At 54.7% G+C, this 23,279-nt stretch overlaps 1 protein-coding gene across 3 annotated transcripts; it reads right to left on the reverse strand.

Annotated features, from left to right (window-relative positions):
• Positions 1–5,841: 5,841 nt before the first annotated feature.
• Positions 5,842–22,459, reverse strand: SIGLEC1 (sialic acid binding Ig like lectin 1). Of its 3 annotated transcripts, none has more exons than XM_087444899.1 (21): positions 22,411–22,459; positions 21,747–22,106; positions 21,164–21,460; positions 19,716–19,982; positions 19,121–19,375; positions 17,576–17,875; positions 16,651–16,908; positions 15,234–15,569; positions 14,700–14,957; positions 14,194–14,496; positions 12,216–12,476; positions 11,747–12,058; positions 11,004–11,255; positions 10,427–10,696; positions 10,086–10,337; positions 9,463–9,765; positions 8,519–8,779; positions 7,420–7,722; positions 7,059–7,155; positions 6,604–6,673; positions 5,842–5,949 (listed from the first exon to the last, which is right to left on the reverse strand). In XM_087444899.1, the coding sequence occupies exons 1-21, from the start codon at positions 22,457–22,459 to the stop codon at positions 5,842–5,844; spliced, it is 5,172 nt and encodes a 1,723-aa protein (XP_087301025.1). The 3 variants fall into 3 exon arrangements, with proteins under 3 accessions (XP_087301025.1, XP_087301024.1, XP_087301023.1); XM_087444898.1 differs by having other exon boundaries at positions 6,604–6,676; XM_087444897.1 differs by having other exon boundaries at positions 5,842–5,946; positions 6,589–6,676.
• Positions 22,460–23,279: the final 820 nt, after the last annotated feature.

The raw sequence follows: 23,279 nt of genomic DNA on the forward strand, positions 1-23,279 counted from the left end.
GTATGAGAGTTCCACTTCCTCTACATCCTCACCCACATTTAGTGTTGTCAGTCTTTTTAATTTTAGCCATTCTAGTGGGTGTGTAGCATCCTCCTTATTTTTTATAGTTGAATGCTACCATTTATTGGTCCAGCCCCCTTTGGGGCATATAAATGGTTTCCAGTTTCCCTTTGCTATTACAAACAATGCTGGAATGGATAATCATACACAAGTTCATCTGTGAGATGACTTCCTACAAGCGAGATTACTGGGTCAAAGAATATGCGTATTTGTGATTTGGGTGGATTCCGTCAAATTGCTCTCCAGTTTGTGTCATTTTATAATCGCAACAGCAATATCTGGAGTGTCACTTTCCCACAGGCTTACCAACACAGTCTGGAACTGTGATATTCGCTAGTCTGAAAGTGAAAGTGCAGTCTTAACGTGCATTTCTCTTACAAGTGAGGTTGAATGTTTGTTCAAACACTGAAGAGCCATTCGTATTTCCTTTTCCCTGATTATCTGTTCATATCTCAACCCACTTTTCTATTGAGTTGTTGGTCTTTCTCTTAACAACTTGAAGGAACTCTGTGTATAAGGGAGATTAACCCCTTGTCTGGAGTATGAGTTGCAAATATTTTTCCCAGTTTGTGAAATGTATCCAGTTTGTTGTGTGTGGCTTTCGCTCAGTTATGTTCATTGCTGGGTAGCATTCGACTGGGTGAATATAACCACTTTTTTTTTTTCATTGATTCTACTGTTGCTGGACATTTGGGTGGTTCCTAGTTTTGAGATGTTATAAAAAATGCTGCTATGAACATCTGTGCGCATGTGTCCTTAGCTTCCTCCCTTCGCCTGTTCTGTTTCCTCCATCCCTTTACTGGTCTCCCCTGGGAGCACATCCTGAATAAGTTACTTGCATGTGAAACCCCGTCTTGGGGAACCAGACCTAATACAGACATAGATGGCTTTGGTCATGCTGGGGGCTCCAGTGTGGACAAGCTGGAGAGGCATCAACCCCTTCCTCTGTGGATGACTAAAGGGGGTCATCATGGGTGCTGACAGTAGCAGAGGCCACCCCTCCAGGACAGAATTCCCTGATTCTCCTGCTAGATGAGCCAGGGGGCAAAGAGCAAGGAATCCTGTCACTCCCAGGGTCCCTTTTACTATCTCTTCTCATGTTCAGGGACGATTTGGGGAAAAATAGGAGTGGACAGAGTGACACAGGCTCCTTCTTGAACCAGGAGCACAACTGGAGATTCCAAAAGAGAATGTGGATCCTGAGAAAGAGGAAACTATGAAGATACAGGTCCTAACCGTGGTAAAGGAAACAGTACTGAAGAGGAAGAGAGAGGCAGCTAAGAAAGTCCTGGAGATCACAGTGACAGAACAACACCAAATATGCCTGGCAGGGCCTGGCGAGGGCTTGGAGGTGGCTCGAGCCCCAGAGGAGCTGGGCACCAGGAAAGCCGAGCAGACCCCCACAGTGGCCAGGCTCTGAACATGGAAGGGGTAGCATCAGCGCGAACATCAGGGAGAGAAGGCAGGGCCCTCTCTCCTCTGGTAGGAATACAGCCAACTGGTGAACTCCTGCTCACACTGCAGACCAAAGCTCTGGTGTCTCCTTGTCAGGGATCCTCCCTGACTCAAAGCCCGGTTCCCGTCCCCTGCACTGTACCTCTCGCTGCACCACATTTCACATGGCGTTTCAGTTGCCATTTGCTAGTCTCTCTGCCCCAGACCCTGAGCTCCATGAGGTCTGGAACTGTGTCCTTTGTTCACTGCTTGGCACAGGGCCTGGCACACAGCCGGAGCTAATTAAACGGGGGGGCTATGTAGCCTAAGAACTGGGTGGGGCTTGGAGTCATCTCTACAATGTGGACGCCTCTCAAACCCAGATGAGCTATGTTTCAAGCATGCCAGAGGAATTTTCTGCTAAAGTCTCAGAGCAACTGTTTATTTACATTTGGAGGTTGCAGAGGAGGAGATGGGGCCGTTGGCCCAAAGTTGAGGAAGCTGGATCCCGGAAGTGCCACTGATCATGGTGTTCATGCCTGATAACACCGTGGGAGAGATGATGTATCAAATGGCTTGTTGTTGTCACTCTCCAGAGGGGCATGTGTCCTGGGAAGAAGGCGAACCAGTGAGAGTTAAACTTTTGAAGTTCTCACATAATGGGCAACACTCACCATCTAAAAACAGGACTCATCCTGAAGAGTGACCAGAAACAGGGTATCTGAGTGAAGCGCTGCCAACTCTGGCCCACAGAGTTATCTTGTGTGGCACCTGGAGATGACAAGCCAATGCTTGGGTGCATCAAAAAAAGTCACACCTGTGCATGGAGGGCCCCAAAGGCACAGTCAAGACTCTGGTGCATCTAAAGGGGAACATGATGTCCCTTGGCAAGATGAAAGGGGTGCTTTAAAAAAAAAATTTATGATCAGCTGGAATTTGGGTAGACTGCCCTGGATATCCAACATAAAGGTAGAGATTTTTGAAAACCTTCTTACTGAAGTATAATATATTTTCAAAAAAGTGTGTGTGTCCTAAGTGCCCAGCTCAATGACTTTTCACAAAGTGAACACACCATAACACCTGCCCCCAGACCAAGAGGCAGCACGCTCTTGGCCCCCTGAAAGCCCCTTTGTGGTCCCTCCCAATCACAACCTTCCCCCATAAGTAACCACTGTTTTGACTTCCGTCACCATCGATTAGCTTTGCCTGCTCTTGAACTTACAAGAATAAAATTGTCTGCTCTGTTTAGTGTCTGACTCCTTTCACTCAACATTATGTTTGGGAGTATTGCCCATAATGTGTGTAGTTGTACCTCCTGCTCACTGCTGTATAATATTTCATTGTATGAGTGTAGCATGATTTATTTATCCATTCTATTGTTGATGTACATTTGTTGTTTCCAGTTTGCGGCTATTATGAATAACGTGACTGAACATTCTAGTACAAGTCTCACAGTGGATATAAACCCTTAATCCTTTTAAGTAAATACCCAGGGGTAGAATTTCAGGGTCATAGGGCAGGAGTATTTTAGCTTTAATAGATAATGTCAAACAGTTTTCCAAAGTCATCGTACATAATGTATGATTACATTTATGTAAGTCAAAAACAGGCAAATTAAATCTATGGTGTTAGAAGTCAAGATAGGAGTTACCTTTGGGGCGTTGTGACTGGAAGGGGTCACCAGGGAGACTCCGGGGTGCTGATAATGGTCTGTTTCTTGATCTGGGTGCTGGTTACATGGGTGTGTTGACTTTTTGAAAAGTCACTGAGCTGTACACTCATAATGTATGCACTTTTCCGTATGTGTTACACTTGAATTAAAGGTTTATTTAAAAAGTTTTGAGGAGCCTCAGACTCTGGGGGTGGACACAACTAACCCCTCTGAGAACCGTCCAGTCCCAGGGGGGCCTACGACTCCTTGGAGGTGCACAGAAGCAGATGAAGACTCCCAAGGCAAATGTTCCCAAATCCCCCAGGAGCCACCCCTTCCGAGGCTACCTGTGGGCCTCTCCTCACCCTCCTGTCCCCAGACAGCTTCAAAACATCTGGCTGCATTTGGCTTGCTCTCTCCCTGACCCACCTCCGGATTTAGCCCACACTGTCCACCCTCCCACTCAACAGCAACGTAGAAAAACCAGTGCTTATTTAGTGCTGGTCATTGTGGGCAGTGCTGGTCATTATCTTGTGCTGGTCATTGTGGGCAGCAGAGGGGAACAACTCACAGAGCCTCCAGGAGCAGGAAGGGGCACAAATCACTTGAGCGTAAGGTAGTTTATGGTAAATGTCATGTAATTTGCAGCCGCTGGCCACCTCCTGAAGACAGTCTCCCAGAATAAACCCCACTCATGTTTGAATCTTCTGTGTCCCAGTCCAGCAGTTTGGGTTCCAAGAAAGAAACTCACTCCAGTGCATCATAGGATGGAAATTTTTTGGGAGGACATGCAGACAGGCTCCTAGGAAGAGTCTGGCAATCAGGCACTAAAAGGAGTGAGACCTGGGACCACAGAGGGTCCAGCCTCAGCTACACGGAGCTCACCTGACCTCTAATTTCTTCCCAACTTGTTAGCTCCTATGCATCTCCCCACTATTCTCCATGTTTCTCAACCCAAATCCCAGAGCTGCCAGCTCTTTGCTCCTCCCACCGTTTGCCACCAGGCTACCAGGGGAGTCCCTAGCCCACCGGAGAACTGGTTCCCCTCAGGCCCTGACTTCTCAGGAGCACTTTATTCCTTCATAGTGACCCTCATTTGCACAAGCATCCAGGAGAAGCATGGAAGCTCACTTGATCATGGAGAGGGATGCACCTGGAACAGAAACAAAGATGCTGATGGCAACATGTCTGCTCCCCACGTCCCCTGGGGGTGGGAGGTGGGAATGGGGGCACCTCTTCTAGGGGCCAGATCTGGCACAAGATGCTTGCTCAAGCAACCCCACTGCCCAGCATGCCTTCTCCCTAGGGACCTCCAAACCTTCTTGATTTCCTCAGCATTAGTATGTGAGAGGGATTACCTCCTCCAAGAAGCCCATGACTCAAATGGCCAGGGACACACCCTAGCCTTCAGCAGATGGGCACTGAGACAGAATGTGGCCTGCTGGCGGCATTCTCATCAATGTCAAAAGTCTCAGGAATGAGTCCATAGTTGGGGGTGGAGGAGCGGTCCTTTGGAAATAGAATAAAACTACATTTCCCAGCATCCCTTGCAGCGTGGAGTGTCCACGTGACTAAACTCTAGCCAATGGGGAGTGAGTGAAAATGACGTGCAACTTCTGGATTGTGTCCACATGGGAATGGGTGTGCTTTCTACTTCCACTCTCTACTTGCTGGAGGGCATATGGACACAGTGGGGTTATCGTGAACCTCACAATCAAAGGCAACATTTTAGGGATGGAGAAAAATACAGTAGTCTCCTTTATATGCAGTTTCACCTTCAGAGGATTCAGCTACATGCGGTCAACCTGGGTCCAAAAATGTTAAATGGAAAATTCCAGAAATAAACAATTCCTAAGTTTTAAATCGTGTGCCGTTCTGAGAAGTGTGATGAAGTCTTGTGCTGTCCCACACCCTCCCGCCCACCCAGGACATGAAACATCCCTCTGTCCAGCGGATCCACGCTGTGTACGCTTCCCACTTACTAAGTAAGTCACTTAGTAGCCTTCTCAGTTATCAGATCAACTGTCATGGTATTGCAGTGCTTGTGTTCAAGTAACCCTTATTTCACTTAATAATGGCCCCAAAGCCAACTTTATTATTAGTTATTGTTAATCTCTTACTGTGTCTAATTTATAAATGAAACTTTATCATAGGTATGTATGTATAGGAAAAAATATAGTATATATAGGGTTCGGTACTATCTGCGGTTTGAGGCATCCACTGGGTGTCTTGGAATGTATCTCCCATGGATAAGGGAGGACTACTTTAAGACAGAAGGATCCGGAGCTCTAACACCTTAAACCACCATAACATACCCAGACTGGTATAGGAGAGAAAAACAAAATTCTCTCATGTTGAAGTAACTGTATTTGGTCTTTTGTTAGAGCAGCCTAACTTATATTCTATCTAATACAGAGTGCCTTGGCCAGCCTGTGAGGTCACAGAAAGCTCCTCTTTTATTCTAATCCATCCAAAAGGTCCAGGGTGGGCTTGGAGGAGAAAGATGTGAAGGGGCATGCATTGGAAGAGAAACGGAGAGATGAGATCCAGAGAAAAGAGAAAGAGAAGTGGGCAACATGATCAACTCATTTCTCTTCAGAGTCCCCAAGGGTCAGCACCCTCCTGGGTAGACCTCTTGGGTTCACCTCCACCTCTCACCACCCATTTTTCTTGGGGGTCAGAGGTTTGGAGCCAGGTCATAGAAAGTCAGATGTCACACCACTGTTTTCACAGAGGCAGGCAGCCCCCAACGCTGCCTTGTTCACAGGGCCCGAGTCATCACAGATTCCGTCGATCTTCTCCTCCTGAGGGCAGGCAAGGCTACGGGTCAGCTCAGGGGTGGAGCACAGGATGAGGTCTCAAATGTGGCTATATCAGGATCAATAAACTTCCCACATAAAAAACCCTGGCCACAGGAGGACTCTGGGAGCAGTCATCACCTGACCCCTAACTCTGGAGGGCAGTCCCCCAGGCTCCCAGCCTTGGGTAGGGGTGCCAAGGGGATTGGTGAGAGTGTGCATGGCTGTAAATGTGACTGGGAGCCCTGGCCCACCAAATGGATTATCTGCAGAAGGGGACACGTCAGGGGGAGGGAAAACAGACTTTCATCCCTGCCCAGGTGATGGGCAGACTCAGGGGTGGGGAAAAGAGACCTCAAAACACAGGTGGAGTCCTGTGTTCCAAAATGTGTCTTGAAAGTGGAGGTGATGCTGCTAAGTTCAGAATGTCTGCTCCAGTCATCCACCCAGCCATGCAGCAAATACGTGGCTGCTCTCTACCCCAGTCAGAATATGTCTCCCTCTATCTTCTCAGGGAGCCCTGGTTCTCTACATTCTCCCCCCAATCCCTCCCTAGACCCAGACACCATCCTATAAATGAGAGTAGTCTCTCGGTGCCAGCCCCCTACTGAGGGGTAGCTGGGCATTAGGTCTGTGTGTGCCCACTTGGTGAATGGGTACCTGTGTGGCGTCCTTCTGTGAAGCCATCTCCACCGCATTCTCACCCATGCTCAGCTTATGAAAATACTTCCTTCTGCAAGCGCAAGAATGGGCTCAGAGAGCATCCCCCTTCCCCCTATCTTCCCCACTTCTCTTCCCCACCCCACAGGCTTGGCCCCAGACTGCTTACTGCACAGAGCTGTGGGGAGCCTTGTGTAAAGTGGGGTACCTTATCTTTCTTCCTCCCCAGCCCTTTGTTCAGCAGAGAAAGAGCAGAGATAAGGAAAGAAGAAAACTACAGCAAGGTGGATTTAGAGATGATTCTAGACGGGATTCCCAAATTTGTAGCAGGGAGGGAGGGGGACAGGCTAGGAAGTATAGAGCCTGTGAATTTGGTAGGAGGGACATGGGAGAATGTTGGGGGAAACAGAGGGAAGGATGAGGTGGCCCCATCCACCTGCCAGCTCTGGACCCACCTCCAGGCGTAGCAGGCCCCCAGGCCCAGCAGTAAGAAGAGGACCAGCAGGCCCAGGACCCAGAGTAGCTGCTGGAACAGACGCAGGTGGTACAGAGCTGGAACACAAGGTGGGGCTCAGGGACAGCTATGGCTCGGCCTCCAATGCTCCCTCCCAAGGGGACTCCCCAAGATGAAAGCCATCTAACTTTCACTTTATCTCAGAAGCTTCTTCATGCAAAGGAGCTTCAAGCAACCAGTCTAGACTAGACAGACAAGCTGGTTGCAGCAGAAGGGATTCAGGGAAGACCTCAGAAGGAAGCTTTTGGACCTGAGAGCTGGGCCTTCGTGTAGAGTAGCCTGGGAGATGGAGCCCCACTCACCTCTGGTTCCGAAGTAGGTGGAGGCAGAGGCAGAGCCCAGGGCATTGGAGGCAGAGCACACATATTCCCCCTGGTCGCTGGGCCTCAGCTCCTCAATGTCCATCCTCAAGGCATTGGGGGTGGCTGAGATGTGGATGTGTGTCTCAGAAGGAGCACCCTGGGACTGGCTGGAGGCCACCAGCCGACTGCCGAGGTGAAGGGTCAGGCTGGCTAGGGGCTCGCTGTCCACTCGGCAGTACAGGATGCCCTGGATGCCACCCTCAGGCTCCACAAAGGCCATCATGGTGGGCGTCTTGGGAGGGTCTGCGAGAAGACAGGGAGTCTGGTGATTGCACAAATTCCTCCCCTCCCTGTACCCATGCAAGATGACTTTGCTGCTGCTCCCATTAAGGAGTAGAGCCTATTCCTCACTCCTTGAATCTTTGACTTGTTTTGACCACTAAAAGGCAGAAGAAGTGTCATTGTGTGACTTCAGTGCTAGACCTCAAGTGGCTTTGCCACTTCTGCTCTCCTTGGAACACAACCATGTAGGAAGCCCAGGTCGGCCTGCTGGACACATGTGGCCCAGCCAACAGCCAGCCCCAACCACCAGCCATGAGTGTGAAGCCATCCTGGACCATCTAGCCTCAGTTCAGTCACTGGACAACTGTAGCCACATGAGGTCAGACCAGCAGAAGAACTACCCAGCTGAGCCCAGCCCAGATAGCTGGCCCACAGAATTGTGAGCTAATAAAATGGCTGTTATTTTAAGCACTAAGTTTTGGGATGGCTTGTTACACAGCAGTAGCTGACTGATATGGCATGGGCCTGGGGGGGAAGAATGGAGTAGGGGATCAAGGCTGACAAGGGCCTATTGTGCACCAGGCACACTGCTTGTTTCATCTCCTATACTCCTCACAAGGTGAGGGGACCGAGGTTTTACAGAAGAGAGAACCACGGCATGGGTGCACAGTATCACACAGCCAGTCAGTGGGAGTCCTCCAACCTGGGACTCCATACCTGTGAAGTCCTTGCTCTTTGAAGACAGAAGAAGAGGAAGACCTGAGGTGGGCTGTGAGATGTGGGGAGACTGAGGCAGGGTAGGGGGTGTCACACTCACAGAGCACATGCAGCATGACTGGAGTAGAGGTGGTGGCCCCAGTAGGGAGCTCAGCCCGGCAGTGGTACATCCCAGCTTGGGCACGGGCCACGTGGGTGAAGGTGAGGGTGGGCACAGTCTCCATGTGTAGTCGCCGGCCATTCCAGAACCAAGTGAAGGTAGAGTTGCCCGTGGGCCCAGGGCCACCAGGGAGGCGACAACTCAGGTTCAGTGCTGCACCCTCAGGCACGTTCAGCCCTGGCTCGGCCACCACACGCGCACCTGCAGGCCGAGGACCGGGAGGTGGTCAGGGATCTGTAGTCCTGTGGGAGCCAGAGCCTCTGGACAGGATCTGGGCAGCTGAGAGGCCCCTGAGCATTATGGGAAGATCTGATCTGACTTAGGATCAGGGCCCCTGGAAGGTGGGACTGTCCCTCCCTCATCAGACTTTGATCTTTGAGAACAGGGCTATCTCTCATCCTTGCACTGGGGACCTCCAGGGCAGGGCTGTGCCTCCCTCTCATCAAACCAGGCTTTCTGATGGCTGAGGCTGTGTCTTGCCCTCAGATTGGACTCCCCAGGGGTGGGGCTGCACCTCTGCCCTCAAACTGGGCTCCCTGAGGATAGGGCTGTGTCTCTCTTCCCACCCCAGGATTCCCTGGAGCAGGTCTGTGGCCCCAGCCCCAGACTGCGCTCTGTGAGGGCGGGGTTATGTCTCCCCTCCGCCCAAGCTCCCCTTGGGCATCACTACACCTCTGTCCTTGGGAGCCCTCCAAGGGCAAAGCTGTTTCTCCCCATTGAGCTGAGCAACCTCCTCCAGTGGGAGTTGTTCCTCTTCCACCGGATTAGGCAGGGCTTGTATCTACTCCGTCAGGCCAGCCAAAACCCTCTCGTGGGAGTCCACTCCTCGTATGGACTGACCCCACGACACCTGAGCACCTTCTCCTCCCCCCTCACCCACTCACCTTCCCCCTGCAGCTGCGCTGTGGTGCTGACTGAGCCCAGCGAGTTGTGGGCTGTGCAGACGTAGGTGTCCTCGTCACCTGAGGGCACATCTTGCACCTGCAGCCGCAGGACATTGCGGGCCACCTGGACATGGCCTGCCTCCGATGCCAAGCCGTGGACCCCATGGCTGGTGGCCAGCACTGTGCCATTGCGAGACAGGGCCAGCTCTGCGGGAGGCTCGCTATCCACAGTGCACTGTACCACAGCCATGGGGCTGGCCCTCGAGTCCCGGAAGGAGGACAGGACAGCATCCCGAGGGGCGTCTGGGGACAGAGCAGGGCACAGATGGGGGCCTTTCTTGGAAACCATGTACTGCCCATTGCCCTTTTGTCTGGCTTTGGCAAGACTGAAGTCTCTGGACAAGTGGTCACCTCCTGGAAGTGACGCCTTCAGGATTCCTGTGGGCAGACCCCTCCAGGCAGGGCTCGCAGGACCCTAGGGTCTCTTTCCTCATCACCTATGTCCTTCTCTCCCCAGGCGTCCATTCTCGAGTTCTCTGCAGGCCTGTAACTACCCCCACTGGGGCCCGGAAGCGCCCTCCACCCACCCTCTCGAGCACTCTCAGCCAAGAACCCTTGCTCACAGAGGACTTTCAGGGCGGCTGGTCGGGAGCTGCGTGTGCCCTGGGCATCCTGGACCTGGCAGGAGTAGGCGCCTGCGTGAGCCCGCATAACCACCAGCAATGAGAGGGAGGCAGCTGGCCCCTCTTGCAGCCAACGGCTGTTGTGGTACCAGGTGTAGAGGGTGGGTGGGCGGGCAGCAGGGTCTTCGCAGGTCACTGTGACAGGGGTCCCCTCTGGCACAGTGGCCGATGGAGCCAGGGTCACCTGCACACCTGTCTCAAGAAGACCAGGGTCAGCTGGGCGCAGCCAGACACCACAGCTGATCCCACCCCTGCTGGGCTTGGCCTGGGCCCTGTCTTACCCTCCAGCCGCAGCTCCAGGGACGTGTTGGCCTGGCCTAAAGGACTGTGGGCCGAGCAGCTGTAGAGACCCTCATCACTGGGCCCGGGCTCCCACAGCTCCAGGCGCAGGGTGTTGGGGACAGAGGCTGCAGTCGAGGAGGCCAGGAGGCGGCCAGCACGGCTGAGGGCCAGCTGGGCGGGTGGGCGGCTGTCCACAGTGCACAGTACCAGGGCCAGCTGCCCGCTCCGGGTCTCCAGGAGGTAGGTCAGGTGCAGGCTGCGGGGTGCGTCTATGGGGTATAGAAGGAGTTCAGAGACCACTGCCTTGAGAAGGCAGTTTGCAGGTGGCATTCAAACCAGGAGGGCCCTGGCTCCCCACCCGGAGGGCCTCCATTGCCCAATCTGGGTCACTGCTCCTCTGCTCAGACAGGACCTATCCTCATTGCCCCCCGACTCCAATGCTCCTTGTCCAGTGCTCCATTGGTCGGCTGGGTACTAAGCTCCTGGGTTGGACACCTGTGGGGCTCTGGCCATGCCCTGATCCCTGTGGGCTGCTGTCATTTCTTCCAGCTCCACCCTGCATCCCACCACACTCACAGAGGACGTCCAGGGTGACGGGTCTGGAGAGCCGGGGTGCCTGCCCAGGGGTCAACAGGCCACAGCGGTAGGTGGCGGCATCCGTGACTGTGACGTTGGGCAGGAGGATGGAGTGGGCACCTGGGCGCTGCTGCCCGTCCTGATACCACGTGTAGGTGAGCTGGGCCAGGTGGGTAGTCCATACAAGGCAGGTCAGGTTCACCAGCTGCCCCTCCCACACGGTGGCCTCCGGCCACACCTGTACACTCACAGCTGGGGAGAGAAGAAGGACACCGGGACAGCAGTGAAAGTCGTGAGGCTGTGTACAGCAAGCCTCCTGTCTCCATGAGGGTGGGAAGCCCCTCGGCCTCTGGGAGGCACAGGTGGCTCAGAGGTGGAGCTTGGGAAATGGCTCATCTCTTGGGCAGTCCCTAGCAGAGTTCTGCAGAGCCCTGGAGTGCCCCGAGCCCTCCCTGACCCCAGCAAAGGGCACATAGGACAGTATAGGCCTCCCCTGCGCTGCTGTGGCTTCTCCTTGAGTGCCTCCTTTCTGATTAGTTTTATCCACTGAGCATCCATGTGAAGTTCTTTTTTTAAAAAAGTCTCTTCAGTGAAACCCAAGTCTGGAGACTGCTGCCCTTCAGAAGGGTGGGAATGGAAACTGTCCTTCTGTCCTGCCTGTGCCCCAGCCTTCCAGCTCCCTCTGCAACCTCCTCTCCTCTCAAAGGAGCCACCCACGCATACACTCACACCCTCACACTGACCCTGGGCATCGAAGTTGGCCGAGGCCGAGACCCGGCCCAGGGCATTGGCGGCCTCACAGGTGTAGACACCCTCATCCTCCAGCACCGCGTTGTGGATCTCCAGGCGCAGTGTGTTGGGGGCCACAGCCACCCGTAGCCGGGGAGAGCTGCCTGCAAGTTCCCCCACACCTCGAAGGGTGGAGGCCACGAGGCGGTCCCCATGAAGCAGTCGTAACTGGGCTGGAGGATCGCTGTTCACACGGCACAGGAGGAGGCCCTGTCGCCCGGGGCCTGTGTCCATCAGGGTGGTGAGCGTGGGCTGGCGAGGGGCGTCTACAGAAGGCAGGGAGTGGTCAGGGCCTGGCCAGGTGGTTCCTCATCTGGGGCTGTCTCTCAGAGAGAGAGCACCAGGACCAGGGGCTCGGCATCCCCTTCCCCACTGTGCCCTCGGCTCCCTCACCCCCTAGGAAACCTGGATGAAAGTGCTTACAGGACACGTGGAGGCTGATGGGGGCGGCCAGGCTTGTGGTGGCTGAGCCTGGGGCTTGGGCTTGGCAATGGTAGGCCCCAGCTTGGCTCAATGTTATGGCTGCAAAGCGGAGTGTGGCCGAGGTCGACTCCTCGAGGGGCTGGCCATCCCGATACCATCTGTATGAGGTCCCCTCCAGGACCCCCGTGGGTACCTGGCAGCTCAGGACCACAGCCTGGCCCTCCCGGAGCTCAGATGATGGTGATACCTGGACCCAGGCTCCTGCAGGGAGAAACCAAGAGCAGGTGAGGGCCCTTTGCCCTCTCCTCCCACAGTCTGGGACTGTGAGTGTCCACACCAGAACTGCATGACCCCAGCCCTGTGTCCCGGAGCCACAGCTCCCCCACCGGACCACCGCCGAGGGCCCCACTTCAGCCCCGTGCTTCCTCCTCTCCTCTCCTGACTCCCCTGCACCAGTTCTGTCCTGGTATTTGCCACCCACCACCTTGAATTACAGTTTCGCACTGTCAATCACATCTCTCCTACCAGAAGGCGAGCCTCGTGAGGGCCCAGCTTGTGTGACCTGTAACCCCAGTGCCAGGCACAGCGCCTGCACCTGTTAGCTATTGACAAATGTTGGTTTGACCACCATAAAGCGCTGAAACAAGAAGGGTTTATGTCACACCGCGTGCCATTGTCCTGATTATGATCTGCACTCAGCATGGGTGAGTGAGGGCTTGGAAAGGGAAGTTAGCAGCTGTGTGATCTTGGGATCCCCCCCAGTCCTCTCCAGCCCAGCTATGCACCCAGGCTCCCGGTCATGAAAGCCCAGAAACTGTGGACCGAGCAAAGGGCAGTCCCTAGTGCCCCCTGGGTCCGAGGCAGAAGGAGACCAGGGTAGGGGGAGAAAGCAGGAGGGACTACTGAAGTGGCGATTGAGAGCACGGGCTGTGCGTGGGGCCAGACCCTAACTGGTCCAGAGTGAGCAGGGCCCCCTTCTAGTCATGTGACCATGACAAATTCCTAAAACTCTGACCCTCAATTTCTCTGCCTGCAAAATGGGTATGATAAATAAGAAAAGATATACAGAACCAAGGCCCAATGAAAATGTTCAAAAATGGATGTCTGTCATTTGAGGAAAAAAAAATGTGTGTTTCTTTGGCCTTTGCAGCATTATGGGTATTAACTTTCCTCTTTCCAGGCTTATTCACTTAGGGAGGATTTTTATTTTTATTTTTATTTTTTGTGAGGAAGATCAGCCCTGCGCTAACATCTGCCAATCCTCCTCTTTTTTTGCTGAGGAAGACTGGCCCTGGGCTAACATCTGTGCCCATCTTCCTCCACTTTATATGGGACGCTGCCACAGCATGGCTTGCCAAGTGGTGCATCGGTGGGCGCCCGGGGTCAAAACCGGCGAACCCTGGGCCGCTGCAGTGGAACGCGCGCACTTAACCGCTTGCGCCACCAGGCCGGCCCCAGGGAGGATTTTTATAGAAGAATACACATGTATATATACACATACATATATGTACACACACAATATATACATATGAATATGTGTATTAATGAAGAATATGAATATATTCTCATGTATGTGTGTCTATATGTATGTGTCTATATGTGCATGTATACATTCATATACATACATTACACATATATGTGTATACTGTACATATATAATAGGTTTTGTATGAAAATTCTGATTACATAACAAAATTATATTATCATAAAAGAAGTATCTGTCAGAAAGTGCTCCAACCAAGCAAGCCACGCTGTGTAATTGCCACTGCCTCCTAGTGGCTGCCACAGTTATTACAGATGAAAAGATCCAGCTGGAGAAAAGGGAGGCCTCCTGCTAGCAGGCTGGAAGCTGTCCGGTAACCATGGCTGAAAAAGACACACATTTCTGCACAAAAACCACACGACCCAGCCAAAAGCCTGGCCAGAGTAGCCCCCAGGGCATCTGGGTCTGCCACATCTTCAGAGGACTGACACTCACCTCGGACCTGGAAGAAGAGGGAGGTGTTGGCTGATCCGAGGACATTTGTGGCCTCACAGCGATATCTGCCAGAGTCCGCAAGGCCCAGGTCTCGGACCTCTAGCTTCAGAGAGTTGGCCGTGGCTTTGGCCTGGAGGCGGCCATGGGATGGGAGCTGGGGCCCTGGGCTGGTGGCCAGGAGGCGCTCCTCATGGAACAGGGCCAGCTGGGCCATGGGGCTACTGTCCACAGTGCAGATAAACACAGCCATGTGGCCCTGGCCCATGTCCAGGAGGGCTGACAGCTTTGGAGGGTCCGGGGGATCTGCAGGGATGGGAGGAGCTCAGGCCACACCCCCAGCCCAGCTGCCACACTATGTCCCACTCCCCCTCCACATACACAGTGCAGGCCCACCTTTGCCCAAGCCCAAGCCACATTCCTGCCTCCCCAAATTCACCCCAGCCCTGTTCTCCCAGACCACCCCCTCCACCCTCCAAGTGCCCACTTTGCCCTTGCCCGTCACCCACAGAGCACACTCAGGACCACTGGGGCAGACAGCTGGGTATCAGCCTCAGTGAGGATGCGGCAGGCATAGAGGGCTGCATCCGTTCTGGCCACAGGCAGCAGCGTCATGGTCTCCAGGGGGCCCTGGGCCCACAGCGCCCCATTCCGGAACCAGGAGAAGTTGGCAGGGCCACTGTCGGCTTCCCGGCTCACATTACAAGTCAGGTTGGCTCCGGTGCCCTCCTGCAGCGTGTGCGACGGTGTGATGACCAGGACAGTGGCTGGAGAGCAGGCAGCACAGTCCCGTTCAAGACAGGCCTCACCTTGACTGCATCCCCCCAACCCCGGGGGGCCAGCGGTCCAGCCTCCCAGCCTGGAGGGGGCAGGAAGGAGACCCTCTGGGGTGCCCACAGGGCAGAAGGAGGAAAGCGAACTCCCACTACTGAACAGAGGTGGTTTTACCCAATAGACCCTCCTCGCAGCTGAAGGTTGCAGAGGAGTAGGGTCCTGAGTACCAGCCCCTGACCATGAGCCACCCATTCTCTGCCCTGACTCACCCTGGGCATTGAAGGTCGCCGAGGCGGAGGCATTGCCCAGGGCGTTTCTGGCCTCACACAGGTACACACCCTCGTCCTCCAGCACCGGGTCACGAATCTCCACACGCAATAGGTTGGGGGCTCTGGTGACCTTTGTACGCCAAGAACAGCCCCCACAAGTGCTGCAGCCGCCCCCTGATGGCAGGGAGAAGGCCACAATACGGTCCCTGTGGAGCAGCAGCAGCTGGGCTGGAGGGTCGCTGTCCACACGGCACAAGAGGAGGCCTCGCCGGCCAGCCCCGACTCCTGCAGCATCGGGGTCCAGGCGGGCGGTGAACGTGGGCTGGCGTGGGGCATCTATAGGGAGGAAGAGCATGGACACTCATCCCATGGCCTCTTCCAGGCCCCCACAGGTCCACTCAAGGCTGGCTAGGCTCCCAGAACACACTGGACAGAGGCATGTGCCCAGAGCTGCCACAAACAGCTGTGCAGGCTGTGCAGTGCACAAAGACAGCCAGACTGGGGTGGGAGGAATTCAGCCCATGCCCCTTGTGCTAAACTGTGCTCTAATGCTGAACTGAGTCTTCCCAGAGGAAAGAGTGCCATTTTCTAGCTCGGACAAAGGTGCTGTGTGGGCTAGCAGCCACCCTGTGTAACCTGCACGTGTTCCTGAGCAGGGTGCTCACATAGCAGTCTCTGGAGTCTTGCTCTCTGCTCCCACTCTGCACCCCATCCTCTACCACTGAACCTTCCCCCAAGACCTCTCTGCCTCTTATCTCTGATCTCCGAGACAGCTCCTGTGATAATGGATAACGCCTGAAATGCCCTCTTCCCAGAGGCTTCTGGCGATGGATGGTCAGAGACAGCCATCACCCCAGACCCCGACGTGATCTCACTCTGACACTGGAAAACCCCTAACAGGCGGTTGCTCTTCCCCACAGTCCCAGGACATCGCTCCCGCACAAGTCAGGCTTTCTGGAAGCCAAGTGTGCCCTGAACGTTGGTCGGCCCCTCGGGCTCATATGGAGCATCCACCCTTGACAGGACGCAGTCCCTGTGCTGAAAGCTTCTGCCTGTGTGTCTCTGGGACCCTGTGAGGGCACAGCCTATGGGGCGAGTGCACATATATAGGAGTATGGTATCCCAGACCCAGCTCAGGAGGACAAAGCTTGGATATGGTGCCCATGGTGTATTTGAGGCTAGGAGCAGAGGGATTGGAGGATGGGATGTGGGGAGGTAGAGAAAGCCCCAGCCTTGTTCCCCAAATTTCAGCACTCGGTGGAGAGGTCCATGGTGCACAGGCCTGCAGCTGCCCTCCTGATCTAGTCCCTGGGGCAGGACAGGGTCAGGAGGGCCCAGAGGAGGTGAGAGTGGCTGGTGGGCCCCAGTGGGCTGATCCTCCCCACAGCGGGCAGGGTGCGGTGGGAAGGCTGCTCACAGAGCACTGTGAGGACGGCAGGCGAGGAGGGGCCGCTGGCACTGTGGCTGTCCTGGGCCCGACAGTGGTACGAGCCGGCGTCAGTGCTGGAGGCCGCAGGGAGCAGGAGGCTGCTGCTGGGCCCCTCTAGAAGCAGGGCTCCGTTCAGGTACCAGGAGAAGCGGGTGTCAGGCGTCAGGCTCAGGCCGCTCCTGCAGCTCAGCGTCACTGCCTGCCCTTCCAGCACCTCTGCTGCTGGGCTGATGAGGAGGCGGGCCGCTGGTAGAAGAGGGAGAGAGGGAGGCTCAGTCCCCCTGCACATCTGTGGCTCCATGCCACCCGCTGCAGGAAGCCCTCCAGGCTTCTCCTCTCCCCACACAACTGTAGGTAGGTCTGTGGCATCAGCTCTGTGCATCTCTTGATGATCAGGAGGGTGTGGCCTTTAACGCCAGTTCTGATCTATTGATAGCAGCTGACTGCAGCATGGCTGGGAAGGATTCTGAGCCAGAGCCTAGGCTTATGTCAAAAACCTGGCTTGATCGATTAGCTATGTCTGCCATGGCCCCAGAAGTAGGGAAGGGCATCACATGCACCAAGGGTTGGAAGACCCTACTTCTCTATTTTGCCTCCTGCATCTGACTCCTAGCACAGAGCCTGCCCCAAACGTTTGATAAATAAAAAACAAAGGAATGCATATGAAGGACCCTTCAAGTTCAGAGTCAGAATGTACACAAAAGGACTAATGCAACCTGCCTAGTTTCCTTTTTTGCCTTGACTTCCAGGAACCTCCCAAGTTGGGATGACTGTATAGCCCAAGTGTTTGATGTGATTTTTACTAGCCAGCTAGTTCAGCCCCTCAGTTGAACCCTCTGGACTCCTAGGAGGAAGAGGCCAGAGCAAGCCTCCTCGTTGGGCTCCCTACACTAGCCCCCTGTGGCCGTCTTACCATTGGCGTGGAAATCCAGGGTGGAGGATGCACTCCCAAAGGAGTTGGTGGCCGAGCATGTGTACTCCCCACTGTCAGCTGGCCCCAGGTTTCGGATCTTCAGGCGCAAGGAGTTGGGGGCAGAGGAGACACTGAAGCGTGGGCTGTTGTCACCCTCCCCAAGGGTGGAGGCCAGGACAAGGTCCCCGTGTGACAGCACCAGGGTGGCCAGTGGCTCGCTGACCACAGAGCAGTGAAGGATGCCCACCAGCCCTGCCTGCGTCTCCAGGAAGGCAGTTAGGTCTGGGGCAAGGGGTGGGTCTGTGTGGAGACAAGTGGCCTGTCACCCTCAGATAGGGGCACTCCCTGGGTCCCCCTTTGGCCCACAATGCCCCGGGAGAGGGGACAACCTCAGCAGCCCTGAGTGCCTGCTGAATACACTTTTGTCCCTGGGCCAGGCAACTCACTTTGTCATCCCAATTAATCCTTCTGGCAACCCTGCAAGTAAGGATGGGGGCCTCACTTTAAAGATGGGAAAACTGGTAGAGAGACGGGCAGTGGACAGCACCTCGACCAAGTGATCCAAGTGAACACTATCAGCAATGGGACAAACTGACATCACATCACATGCCCCATGATGTGATGCAGTGAGACGGACACGGCATCACGTCTGCGGTGGTCCTGCCCAAGAGCACAGGCTCAGTCTACTCGAACCAGACAAATGCAAACTGAGGGACATGCACAGAACAACTCCCTGTGCTCTTCAAGTTTCAACGTCAGGAAAGACTGAGGAACTGTCTCATATTAAAGGAGAATTCAGGGATATGAGAACTGAATGCAATGTGGGAGCCCAGATTAGATCCTGGACCAGAAAAAAATAATTGCCATAAAGGACATTATTGAGTCATTTGGTAAATTTTAAATATGAACTATAGATTAGATAATAGTCTCGTATCAATGTCAAATTTCCTGACTGCAGTCATTGTACTGTGGTTATATATGAGAATGACCTTAGGAAATACACACTGAGGAATTAAGGGGTAAAGGGGCATTATGTCTGCAACTTTAGGAATATAAACGGATAAATAGAGAGGTAGATAGATAATATATATGTGTGTATGTGTATATATAGAGTGCATATGTGTATATGTGTTTTTAGAAAGAGTGCATTAGTATATATGTTTACAGCAAGAGAAAGTACGTGTACACACATGCACACATGTATGTGCATATGTACATGTATATATGCATGCACATATATACACACACATACATATATAATGTATATCTTAAAAGAGAGTGAGAGAGAAAGAAAATGTACCAAAATGTTAACAAATAGGGAATCTAGGTTAAAGGTATGTGATAATTTTTTGTTTTCTTGTAACTTTTTCTAACTTTGAACTTATTTCAAAATAAAAAGTTTTGTAAAATAGGAGAAAACTGAGGCCCAGGGAGGTCAAAGCCCTGCCCAGGTGTGCAGAGCTGGGACATGAGCTCAAGGCCACCCGGGCCTAGGCCCCCAACCCATGGGCTCCACCCTTTGGCCACCCCACCCTGATCACTTACGGCTGACCACCACGCTGACTGGGCCAGAGCGCTCTTTGCCCAGGGCGTTCTGCACCTCGCAGAAGTAGAAGCCGGTGTCGGCCCTGGTGGCCGAGTGCAGCTGCAGGGTCTGGCCGTGGGCGTCCTCCAACGGGGCGTGGTTCTTGTACCAGTGGTAGCGCAGCTCACCGGGGGCTTCTCTAGGCGTGTTGCAGGCCAGCGTCACAGTCTGGTTCTCCAGGATGGTGCCTGCTGGGCTCACCTGGACCTTAGCCACTGTGGGGGCGGCATGGGGCACACTGGGGGATACCCAGTCGACTTCCAGGCCCAACCCCCCAGGGCCCCAGGGTTGCAGCCAATCAGCCTAAACCCCTGCACAGTCTCCATCATGCCCCTTCTGCAGGGGAGCCTCCTGGATTGGCCCTGCCTCTCTTTGTCCTGTTCACCGGGGGCTCCCGACATCCTACTCTGCCAGGGAGGTTTGTCCTCTGTCTGAGGCAGGGCTGGGACTCCACACCCACGTCCCAGGAGGCACCTCGGCCTGGCTTCCCTCAGCCCCAGCAGCCTGGACCCCTCCCTGGCCTCTGGTCAAGACCCAGGCTCACCCAGGACTCACTGAAGACATGGAGCCTGACAGGGGGCGAGACGGAAGAGCCCACGCCATTCCCAGCTTGGCAGGTGTAGACGCCAGCATTGTCCCAGGCCGCCTGGGACAACTGCAGCACATGGCTCCGGATTTCAAGCTGCGTCCCATCCTTGACCCACTGCACAGAACTGACCTCGGGGTAGCTGTTGTTCACCTGGCAGGTGAGTGTGACCAGATCACCTGGCAGGATGTTCCGCCCTGAGGGGCTGAGGAGGATCTCCACACCCCTTGGGGCATCTGCAAAGCACGACAGAAGGGGTTGGGTATGGTGCCCAGGGAGGACAGGGAGCACTTCTCTTCTCCTCTTTCAACACTCTGACCTAAGGAAGCCCCCCTAGATAAACCATCAGTCCCATTGGTTCCCCTGTCTGGGGCGGGCACTGCCCCCGACCTTGTGAGGAATTCTCCATCCCTTCCTTTTCCATCGAGAGCCTGATAATGCTTGGTCTAGCGTCTAGCCTACCCTGCCTCCTATGGCCTTCTGCCTCATGACACTGTCCATTGTCCTCTGTTCTATTTGGGCCTTTAGTGGCCTGTGGTAGCTGCTGGCAGGGACAAACCACCTAGCAGAGGGGGCCAAAAGCAGAGTCAGATTAGCTCTGAGAACGGTTGACCCGTTTGTAAGGAAGGTGCCAACAATACAAAGAAATTCCATTTCTTTAAATCCTGTTCCAAAGCCTCTTGCTATGTAAATGTGCTAATAAAAGCTAATAATTTCAAGTGCTTAATGTATGTAAATATGGAAATAATAGAAGCTAATATTTTCAAGTGCTTAAGATGTGCCACGCACTCCTTTCATTTTCGTAACAATTCTATGAGATAGGAACTGTTTATTGCTACCATACAGGTGAGAAAACGGAGGCTCTGAGAGGCAAGTAACTTGCCCAAAGTTTGCTCATCTGGTGAGTGGTGGAGCCAGCAGCCTGATGCCTGTGACATCTAGAACATCAGCTGTTCTAGAACAGGCTGCCCTGTTTCTCTCTGATGGGAAGATGCATAATCACATGGAAACTTGGGCTCTCTCCCATGGCCTCTTTGCCATGTGCAGATGGTACCCTCATCCCCCTGAGCGTAAGGAGCCTTAGGTAGGAAAAGGGTGAACCCCTACCCCCCAGCATCCTCCAGAGCTGGGCTGAATCCCAGGGCCCTCGCTGCCCAACCCCTAATTCTCTGGCTCTTTGTGTCTCCCCTTCTCTGCCCTCCTAGACTGGAGGACAGGAGAGAGAAGGGAGCCATTAAACGTAGCTCTTAGGGTTTAGCAGTCTCTCTCCACCTGCCCCATCCTGGAGGTCCGAATGTGGCCTGGCTTGTCTCAGGGAGAAGGGCTCTGTTTCTACAGGCTGGAGAAGGGACTGGTTTCCACCGGGGAGCCACAGGTGTATGCTCGGGAATGAGAGTGTGGCCCCCAGCACACTCACACTGCACTCGGAGGTGAATCTCGCTCTGAGTCCTGTGGTTGGCCACCGAGAGCTGGCAGTGCAGGGTCCGGCCGTGGTCCTGCCAGGACAGGGCCATGTGAAGCGTCTCCAGGTGGCTGACGCCTGTGGGTTCAAGCTTTTGGAGGGTGGAGGTGACTGAACGAGCGGGGTCCTGGCCGTGCCACTTCAGGCCGACCGTCTCCTGGGGGCATGCGTAGGGAGTGGAGCAGTTGAAGTCCACCTCCATGCCCTCTCGAAGTTCAGCCGGTGAGGCAATGGTGGGCACACTGGGCTTCTCTGAGGACAGACAGGAAGCTCAGGACTCGCCTTCACCACGCCTGAGACCTCCTGCCCTGGAAACCTCAGCCGAGGAGCAAGCCCTGGGCAGGGGTCTCCCAGGAGAAAGAGAGGCTATCTTCTATCCCCAGGCTCACTCGTGGTGAATGCAAGGGGGACACAGGGCCGGGGCTAGGGCTCAGAACTGTGGCCATGATTGGGGCTGGGGTTGGGGCTGTGAGCCAGTGGGGCCAGGAGCAGCTTGGGAGTCCCTTCCAGGCAGTAACCAGGCCACTGTGCTCCTCACCTGTCACAGTGACCACAGTGCCTTTGGTATCTGACCAGCGGTTGCCCTCACTGATCTCGAAGCGATAGTTATAGGAGCCCGAGTCCTCCAGCCGCAGGTCCTTCAGCAGCAGGCTGCACGTCTTGTGCTCGGTGTCCCCCACCAGCTGGGTGTGACCGCGGAAGCGTGACTCCACCAGCTGGGGGTCTGCCGAGTGGCTCACCACCCGCCGATTGCCCGAGTAGTCGTAGTACCAGATGGATGTGATGCTGTCGGGCACCTGCACGTTGGCAGGGAAGCTGAAGACGCAGGGGATGATGAGGCAGGACCCCTTCACACCCTGTACCCCCTGGGGACTGGAAACGTCCCATGAGGCCAGGCCTGAGGGAGAGATGTGATAGAGAGGAGGGTGCTGCAGGCCTAGGGTCACCACTGAGCCCCAAGATCTGCCCCATGGAAGGTGCCCCAGATGGGGTCCAAAACCCTGCCCTGCCCCCAGCAATGCACCCCTGGAGCAGCCCCTCTGGGGACCCCAGGGAGGGTCATTGCTCTCTGCCGCTGCCTCCTTGTGCCCTCCTTCAACCTCAGCAGCCAAACCAGGCACAGGCCAGTCTGCCCTGGCCAGTGGAGGGCTGGACTCACCAAGGTTGGGCCCTGTGAGACGGGCAAGGCCAGCGAAGCTTACCCGCTGGGATGGCTAAGGCCAGGGGGAGAAGCTGGAGCAGGAAGTCCATGGCAGGTTCTTGCGCTGGTTCTGGTGCCTAAGAGGGTGGTGCGCACTGTGCTGGTCGGGCATCCAGGGGCTCCTAGGGCACCTCAGCCTCAGAGCCTGTTGAGAGTCCAGCCCTGTGTCCCTACATCCTACACAGGCCAACTCAGTGAGAGGGCTGGGCTGCCAAGGACCTCAGGGGCGGCTGTCAGCAGGGAGCCAGGAGCCCACGTTCCCAGCTCAGGCTGTGCCCAGGAATGCCCTCACTCAGTGGCATGCCCTGAAAAGCCCTCTGTGTGTACCTTAGCTCCACCCCAAGTTCTGCTTTCCCAGCCCCTCACGGACACTGCCCCAGAGCAGATGAACAGCTGTTTCTCCCCTTTCCCTTGCTTCCCTGCCCCTTCCCTGCCACCCAAGCCAGCAGGAACTGGAGCCCAGAGAGACTCAGTGACTTACTCCAAGGCACCCAGCAAGAATGATAATGTCTTTCTTGAGATCTGTTCCTCTACCACCAGCCTTACCAGCTATGGACACAACGGGGCTTGACTGAGCACTTACCAAAGTGCTGCCTTTAAGAGTCACTCCTCTGCTCAAAAACCTTCTGTGGCTCCCCATTGTCCATGAGATATAGGCCCCAATACATCCCTGCAAGATCTTCATTTCCTACTTCAGGCTCTGCCCCCGTTCCCTGCTCCCTACACACCACCCTGGGGCCAGCCCTGTCTGCCCATGGGCTCTCCAGCTGACCAGCTCCTTCCTGACCACAAATGATCTTTGCCTGCTGAAATCTTATTCAGTCTTCAAGGTGTAGCTTGAAGGTGGCTCCTAGCTGAAACTTCCCCTTT

The sequence above is a fragment of the Ceratotherium simum genome, chromosome 21, assembly GCF_057802395.1.
Source record: "Ceratotherium simum simum isolate JZ-2026a chromosome 21, ASM5780239v1, whole genome shotgun sequence".
Taxonomy (NCBI): domain Eukaryota; kingdom Metazoa; phylum Chordata; class Mammalia; order Perissodactyla; family Rhinocerotidae; genus Ceratotherium; species Ceratotherium simum.

Bases quoted from the DNA above. Each gene is read 5' to 3' on its own strand.
- SIGLEC1 (XM_087444897.1), bottom strand. From the start codon at position 22,459: ATGGACTTCCTGCTCCAGCTTCTCCCCCTGGCCTTAGCCATCCCAGCG. The intron at 10,338-10,426 runs GTAAGACAGGGC...TTCTTGAGACAG, and splicing joins CCTGGAGCTGCGGCTGGAGG to GTGTGCAGGTGACCCTGGCT. The intron at 8,780-9,462 runs GTGAGTGGGTGA...CTCGGCCTGCAG, and splicing joins AGCGCAGCTGCAGGGGGAAG to GTGCGCGTGTGGTGGCCGAG.